The following is a 9,068-nucleotide window of genomic DNA, read 5'->3' as shown; positions in this document are numbered from 1 at the left end:
TTTCCATTATTTTCTTTTATTCGCTAAACAGGTAGACTCAATTGGGTAGCATATGATGATATGAACACCTGCATTGCTTAGTCATGAGGTTTGTATAGAATTTCCTCTGCTATTTGATTTCTGTTGTGGCACAAAGCTCATTTACATCCATGTAAATATAATACTGTAGAAGTATTTTAAAAACACCGCCACAAACTGCAGTTCTGTTTCTCAAGACTATAATTAACACCAAAAACATTGAAATTTCGATATAACCAGAGTGGAATTCTGATATAATCAGAGGGTATATCTCGTCGACTTCCACCAAAGTCCTCGCGAGTCCTGTCATCTGCCAACGAAATTGTTGACTGTGACACCAGCATGCTTTGGCTGGAGCTCCTTTATGTAATACTTTGATCCACGTGACAGATTGATACGTTTTCTCCTCTGCTCAGGAATAGACTCAATCGAGCACGCTGAGAAACCACGTCGCACAAACCTGCGCCATTTCAAAAATAAGCACCAGCAAGGCAGTAAACTAATGGTGTGATCATTGCAGTTCAATATTCACTATGCAGCAGGTCGTGGTGAAGCCATGCCAAAGCAACATGTCTAATCGTCAACCAGATTTGGGACAAACTCTACACTCAACACAGACCATCCACATAATATGGAATTTGGAATTGAGTATCGTCAGTACGTAATATTTGAACTAGAGCAAAGTGATAATTCAATGTCTACACTAAGATCAATCATGGGATAATAAACTATCAGACCATCCATATAACAAGACAAGAGAAGGATATAGGAACATACCAATCAGCCGTCCGTGTAGTGAGCAAGAATAGTTTCCTAAGACCACGGGATAATGCCTCCTTCTCAACGTAATCTGAAGAACCATAACCAGATGTAAAATAAGATCTGTATTATCCTTCTAGTACAAGAGCATGTGAGAGCTCTTCTAATACAGACGAATAACAGCATGTGAGAGCTCTTTTTCATTCATTAAAAAGAGAACAATTTAAGTTACAGGACAACCTTGAGGTCACATTAAGAGAGCAGTCATAAACTGGAAACTGGTACACTGAGTAAAAAATAACATTCTGATTTCTTGCTCTTACAATCAGATGGTTAGTGGTAGGCTAGTTAGTTATCAAGGGACCCCCTCATTACCACTAATTTCTTTCATTGGTGGTTTCTTGTTACTCATTTATTTAACCTGTTAGGTTCTTTGTGTGCATGTGGCAAATCAGCCAACTGGATGACACCAATTGAAAAAAAAATCAATGCTCCTAATTCAGCGGTAGCATTTTCAGTTTTGTCCCAATGAAACAAAATCCTTGTTTGTGCGGAGAAGCAGACACATGCATCCCTCAGATCCATGCATTTATAATCAAATTAACGTAAAGACACTTGGAATGGTGAAAAATCAGATCACAGAGTATGCACTGCGATAGAAAGCAAGGTACATTATCAAACAAAAAGAATTGTCTAACCCTGTATTTCTTAGCTGTGGCACAGCTCAACACCACCAGATGCAAAGTGATATTGGTGAATCGACCCGTTTATGAAATTATAATGTACTAAGGTGTCACTTTGAGGTTTTCTTGTGGACAAAAATTGATGACTACTTTCAGAAAACCAAATAGGCAGTGAACATACCAAGCAACTTGTCACCTAAACCTCTCCCTCGGCATTCTTCAGATACAGCAATTGCGGCAACTTCACCAGATTTGTCCTCAGGGAACGGAAAAAGAGCAGCACACGCAATGATTGAACCATCTCTTTCAACAACATAGAATGAATACAGAGCTTCAAGAAGCTGAAGAGAAGTGAGAAACAAGGCATACTTATTTAGTGCCACTATGTACAAAGAAAAAGCTAAACAGAGGCAAAAATACCAATTGGCTTAACACTTAAGCACTCAATATATATTTTTCAAAGTTTTAGCACACCTCTTTATCTGTTCTTCGCACTAAAACACCAGATTCTTCCAGTGGGTGAATGAGTTTTCTTATGCCATGAAGATCTTCCTCGGTAGCCATCCTTGTTCCTTCATAAACATCCCTGAAACATGTGGTGGGGTACATATACTATGATTTCATAACATTTTGAAGAAGCTATTAGATTCCAAAAGGCATTCATATATTGACAATACCATGGTGAACATATTTATTGCGGAACTACAGCTAGAGTTCAAGACAATGATATATCGTCAGCCTTGACATACATTATTGAGCAACGCTATCATTATAAAACAAAATCCAGAAAGAATCTACTTATGTAGATAGCAGCATGCAAGCTGTAGTGTCTTAGCCATGGTAAACGGTTTCATTTTCTTCTGTTCTTAGTAAGCAATTCAAATAAGCACATTAGTTACAAATTGCAGATCTGTTACAGTATTACTCTATATTATGTTCAGGAATATAAAAGTTAAACAGCATGATATTAATCAGTGAAAGAGATGTGTCTAAATCGATACTCGATAGAAGGATAAAGCAGGCCCGAAGCATTGCCTTATGTATTGAACATATAATTTTATAATAAAAAATTACAAGAATTGACCTTCAGGATACCTTGCTATCATTGTCCCTGCGCCATCTCTTGTAAACAATTCTAACAGCAGTGATCCATCAACTGTTCCATCAATGATATGAACTCTTTGAACGCCACCCTGACATAAGGAAGAAACAAATGCATAGTCAAGTCTAAGTAATAGACTGTCATGAAACTTTCAAGCTTACACTCCATACAGAATGTGGTTTCAGTACGTCAGGGTTTGCAAAAATATTGTTCATTTCATTGAAAGAGAACATGCAAGTGTCTTACGACATGTCACCTGCTCAAACTGCACTCAATCTCCAATACAATTATATACAGGTCAGCTTCAAATACATTTTATACTATTGTAATGCCGTTCTGAGCAGGGTTATACATATCTAGCACAACTACAACAGAGAATATACATGCATGAAATGAAGGGCTTGATATATGGTTCAGTGTACCAGCCTTTTTAGACCTGTGAACATCGCAGGCAATATGAGTATTGCTTCATCAGAACTTCTATAGCTACCTCAAAAACATACGGATCCAAGCCTTAGGTACATAGCAGCATGACACTATAATACTGTAACAACATTGATCAAGAAAACCCAACACAAAACTAGCAAATTCAGAACAGTAATGTTGTTTCACAGAGGATGCAATTTCCAAAAGAATTAGATGTACATGGTATGCACTGTGGAAAGCTAGTAATCTAGAACCAGAACTGGATTTAACAGAAGAATGCCATATGTAAGGCACAACACTTACATGGCACACATATGCTGCTGCAGCCAACTCAGAAAGGTATCCATTTGACCTGCTTAATCGTTCTTCGCCACCAATAGCAAACCCTTGCTCGCCAGAATAAATACCGTTTCCATTGTTAAAGCCCAACCCGTTTTGAAAAGAAGGAGCATAACCATTAAGATGACCCCTTCGGTTCGAAGGTGGTTCATGTTCTTCCTCATCTACAACCTTGACATAATTTGCAGCAATATCACTTAACTTAGCACGCTTTCTGATCAACATGTCGGCTTCCTCGAGAGACATGAAATGAATGACTCGTCCATGCTCATCAAATATCTGACCATCCACAACGCAGATAAGTTTGTCTGCCTCTATGGCCAAAGCACAAGCAGTGGCAACTTCATAAGTGCTGAATGTTTGCAAGCAAAATAAACCAATTTTGTTTAGTAGGCTAGCCACAATATATATACAGGTTATAAACATCGACATGGTTTTTGTAAGTTATTAGCATCTTAAATAAGAAAGGGCATTCACATAAACTTTATATACCATACATTCATAACTTAGAGGTGGGAATAACAATATAAGCATACAATCATTAATATGTCATGAAAATGAGTAAAGGATAGGGAAAACTACATACTTGCAGTTTAAGACTTCTCCCGAGCTCGAGTATCCCATATTGCTCACAACAACTATGCTATCACTATCAAGCCTTTCTTTTATCCGTGAAACATCAATTTTCTTGACTTCACCAGTGAATCCATAATCGATACCATTAACTACCCCTCTTCTCTGTCAAAAGTAGTTCATAAATTTAGGGCCTCCAGCAAACTGAAGTTCAGTGGAACATACAAGACAAAATAAAGTGGGGAAATACCATGCAGACAAACACATGCACGCTATAAGACACATAGTGTTCCCAGTATTACAATTGTTCTCCGATATATAACGTTCTATAAAGGCATAACCAGGACCTTAAAGTTACAAGTCAAGAACATATGCCAGCAAATTCCAGATCATAACTCCCGACCCTAGAGTTCTTCACACTGTTCTACGTCAGTTTATAAGAGCAAATTCGTCACATGCTAAGATTGGTACCGGTCCTAAAACCTCACATGCTAAGATTGGTATCGGTCCTAAGGAGCAACTGTTCACCAGCCATGGTGCAGGGGATGAAAGGGAAAAAAAAAATTGGGGCAGGGATTAGATCTTTACTAGTTTATATTTTTACTCATTGGGCGGGGAAGGGTCAATTTGATGCCTAAGAATAGAACCCCAACTTCCTAACAAACCATACATTTATCTTCCTATCTAAACTGACCTCTCCCCTAAATAAATAGATATCCTTACTGACTAAGTAATGTACTACAATTATCTCCAAATCGGGCTAAGGGTGGAGATCCACGCCTTTGACGCAAATATTCCAGCTTCACCAGAATGACGGTTGAAGGGTATTTACAACAACGTGAAAGACTAATTTTTAACCACGAATCTGTATCATAAGGTAACCCTGGTAATAAATTACGAAGGCAATTGTTTGCATGCTGCAAGTAACTCAGTGACTAGAACATGGAATTACTGTCAGCATGGACCAGCTTTTAGTGCTAGAGCAAGTTTTCTATTTACGACACTTTTTATTTGGACAAATCCACCGGGTGGTTAACTACTTAACTGTTAGTATGTAAGGCTCTGCATCCAAAATTTAAGAGTGAACATGAAGCAAAAGAAATGTAAAATAGTTGGAAAGTGAAATGAGTCCTTTGGACACAGGCATAATTAAACATTCTTTGAAAATAATAAGGAAATCCCTGTTATCATGAAGTACATATATGGAGAACATTATTCAAATAGACCAAGTTAATAACTAATTAAGTATCGCATTATCAATTATCATGGAACTACACAAATTTACAAACCCCAATTACTAGATGCTAAAGAAAGTGTCTGTTAATCAGAACTATGTATAAATTACACGAGGAAAACAAACTCTATTCTTTAGCGATTTTTCAGTACATACTCCCTCCATCCCAAAATATAAGGCGCTCATAAATTTCGCTGGTCAACAACCTGCAAGTTCGACTATGATTTGTACTTATAATATGTCCACAAAATTTGTATAGTCATATATGAAATGAAAGGGATTTGCAAGACGAATGCACCGATACCATTTATACATTCTAAATCCATATAATTTGGTAGTATACATTAGTGGTAAAAGTTGTGCATCAAAGACCGTGCCAAAAATGTGTGCCTTATATTTTGAGACGGAGGGAGTATTATTTACCTATCTGAATTTCCAAACTTATGTAAACTTACTATCACCAGAAGCATCATAGCTCAAAATGTAAGGTTATGAGCTCTTACGACGAAAAGTAAAGGAGGGGCAAAGTTCAGGGTCCAAAAGCGAATTTTATTTCTTCTAAGTAAAAATTCCACAGTACATCTCTATTTTGAGGTAACAGGGTGAAAGGAAAAAACCTATCGTTTACTCACGTATGGAGCTATTTACAAGTATAAATCTGCACCGAGCACATGTTACAGAATACTTGAAAGTTGCAAGATAATATGGTGAAGACTGCTTATTTTTTAGGAAGCTAGGTTAAGTTTCACCTTAGCACCAAGGAAGTTGCCACTTGCGACATTATCCACAAGACCATGTGAATGTCCAATAACACCATGTCTACGGAGATTTAACATTGGAGGACCAGGAGAGAGCTTTGCCTCTATTGTTAACCTTATTCTGCCAGCTGCCTCCATTGCAGCCTCTAATGAATCGGAATCAGTAACTCGGTACTGACCAACATATTTAGCCTTCCTTCCTACAGAAATTAATAAGATGAGTAATTGCACTACCAGAAAATATTATAAATAAGTTACAAGAAGAATAACGTCTGCCAAAATTAGCATACACTAAGGAGTAAGGACAATACAATAGTGCAGAAAAGAATCATTCTCCACATCATTGTCACCAACCAAAGAACTAATAACTTTATGTTTTCATGCATTTAACCCAGAACAATGGTCCTGCAAGTCCTGGTTTAAGAGTTCCTCCGCAAATCACATTCGGATATAATTCCATGGAAGAGTTTACATGGGAGTAGGGCAGATATTGACGAACTAAATGCTACACTTCCTAATGAGATGTTGTTCACTAACAAGGTATCAATGTGCAGTAGCAAAATGGGTTCTGCTGTATTTCTAGTCATGCAGTTTGGTCATGTGCTTAGCAGATTAAGTTATACTTTAAAAAATATGAAACTCATGTCGCAATCTTTGCAACCTAAGTGAATCCACACATGAGAAATACTAATCATTTTTCTAGTGCTGTGTCAATGCCTCAATGGCACAGCCAATTTTAAGACTGATAGATGAAGAATGAGTGACAAGTACGGCAACAAGGATGCGTGCTGTGTGTGCAGAACCGACCTCTTTCTGACAAGAGCTTATCAATCTGAACATGTGTCCCCGGAACAAGAACAAAGTTAACCCCCAGACCATGGAGAAGTGAAATGTCCTGCATGTGATAGAAATGTAATGTTTCCCTTTAAAAAAATGCAAAATTGTAGGGAAGTTGATAATTAGGAATCCATAGCCCAGTGAAACTCGATGGCCATGAAAGAAGATAAATATCACATTAAAAACTCAAGCCTGGGGGAAATATAATGTTTCCCTTTACAAAATGCAAAAATGTAGGGCAGTTGATAACTAGGAATCCATAGCCCTGTGAAACTCGATGGCCATGAAAGAAGATAAATATCACATTACAAACTCAAGCCTGGGGCACATGAATGCAACATTTTTCCAGATTCCTCGCAGGAAAATCAATGCTTTCTACTCCTTTTTCCCAATAATGTACTAATATTGACATGATTTACAGTCCTGAATCACAATCATAACCAAAAAAAACAAAGTTACTCCTAATTCTGTTTACCAATTCTTATCCCCAGTAAACTCCAACGAAGCATATCGATAATAAGCCTTACAATCTCTTACCTACCAGAAAACAAAGTTACTTTCATTCTATTCCCAGTAATGTGTCGCATTGAAGTACAATTCTTTTTCATAGTTTCTCTTTATTCGCTTTGTCTTTAGCTTAAATTCTTCCATTTGATGTTTTGGTTGTAAGACTTGCACCATCTCAGTGCCTTACTCTTCATTCTATTCCCCAATTCTTATCCCCATTAATAAAGTCCGACCCAGTCTTACAATCTCTTGCTGACCTGTGACTATTTTCATATGTCAAAATCACAGAGTGCTTTATTGCGAACCAGGGAAGGGAATATCGCCAATCACAATGGCTGTTATAAATCATGCTTTGTTTGGATCATTTGTGATTATGTTGGGCAATTACTAGGCGCAGCTATGGAACAAACTCAATGTTATGGAAGAAGGACAAATTCACTAATGGAGCCACCAGGACAGTAGTAAAATAGGCGGCATGTACATTGTATCTGAACAAATAACTGGAACAAATCCAAATATCACCCTAGCAATGCATTACCTGCAGAATGCGGTCCAAGTGCGGCCCCGACACGACCTCGCTGGAGAGGACGACCACGAAGGTGCTCCCGCGGTGGCCCCGGATGTACGGCCACGCCTCCCGGAAGAACCCCACGAACTCCTCCCCCGCGTCCACGCCGCCGCTGCCGCCGCCGGGATGACGAACGGCGCAGCACCGGATGGTGCGCGGACGCCGGCGCGGCGGGGGCAGGCTCAGGCTCCTGGATGGAAGGCTCCGGGCGGCTGCATCCCGAGACGCAGGCCGCGATACCCCGCCGGCGAGGCGCGCGGCGGCGAGCGATGAGGCCATGTAAGGAAACGGCGACGGGGTACGGCCTCGGAAGTAGGAACCCTAGGGAATGATTTGGGGCCCGCGGAGGGGACGGCGGCGAGTAGAGTAGGTCGTCGTTCCGGCAAGCGGATTGGCGCGTACTCGCGGACCAGCACACAGTTTGGGCTTGGAAGTTGGAACGAAACACGAGCTACCACAGGCGGCTCAGCCGCTTTGCTTTTTTTTAGAGGAGCTGGTGTGTTTTCTATCAATTGATCGGCCCAGCCTGCAGCTTTATCAGGCCCAAAGTTAACTAAACGGGCCACTCAGAATCTTCGGGCAGAGTGGGCAGTCCAAGTTCCAAAAAACAAAAATCTTCGGGCAGTCATTCCTCTAAAAAAAAAAATCTATGGGCAGTCAATCCTAGGTTTACGATCAAACTGGATTTGTCGGGGGTTGTGGATTCCTGGAGACACTCACTACGCAACATGGCACGGAGTGTTTGAGCCTTGGCTAAATTAGATATGGCTGTTTTGGTTGATAGATACACTGAGCCAAGCTGATTTTGCAAAGGTTTTGGTGGTTATTTGGTCGATCTGGTAGACTAGGCGAAGAGCAATTCACAACAATGAATATCAGAGCCCTCTCTCGACTATTGGCTTTGTGAACAAATACCTGGAAGAGCTAGACATAGCTTCCTTGAAAGCACCGGATGTACCTGTTAATAGGGCGACACATGATCGAAGGAGATGGATTGCACCGTCACTAGGTGTCTAGGTAGCATGAAGATTAATGTAGATGCCGGAGTTTCCAGGAATGTTGATCATGGTGTTGTTGCTGATGTATGCCGAGATGAAACGGGGAGATACATCGGTGCATCTGCAGTCATCCAAAAAGGTTTGTCTGATCCGGCTGGTTTGGAAGCTATGGCTTGCAATGACGCACTTCCTTTATCTCTCGCTTTGGACTTGCAATTGTCATGATGTGAGCAGCATCGGATTGCTTGGAGGTTATCAACCAGCTG

At 40.0% G+C, this 9,068-nt stretch overlaps 1 protein-coding gene across 1 annotated transcript; it reads right to left on the bottom strand.

The window, feature by feature from the left end:
- Positions 1-258: 258 nt before the first annotated feature.
- On the bottom strand, positions 259-8,083 carry LOC124676511 (probable amino-acid acetyltransferase NAGS2, chloroplastic). Its single transcript, XM_047212556.1, has 10 exons — positions 7,775-8,083; positions 6,700-6,787; positions 5,884-6,092; positions 3,914-4,065; positions 3,292-3,679; positions 2,556-2,653; positions 1,935-2,046; positions 1,642-1,801; positions 796-868; positions 259-478 (listed from the first exon to the last, which is right to left on the bottom strand). The coding sequence occupies exons 1-10, from the start codon at positions 8,081-8,083 to the stop codon at positions 325-327; spliced, it is 1,743 nt and encodes a 580-aa protein (XP_047068512.1). The 3' UTR covers positions 259-324.
- Positions 8,084-9,068: the final 985 nt, after the last annotated feature.

Source organism: Lolium rigidum, chromosome 7 (assembly GCF_022539505.1).
Source record: "Lolium rigidum isolate FL_2022 chromosome 7, APGP_CSIRO_Lrig_0.1, whole genome shotgun sequence".
Lineage (NCBI taxonomy): Eukaryota > Viridiplantae > Streptophyta > Magnoliopsida > Poales > Poaceae > Lolium > Lolium rigidum.
The sequence above is the reverse complement of the archived record's forward strand: the minus strand, read 5'-3'. Positions and strand labels throughout refer to the sequence as shown.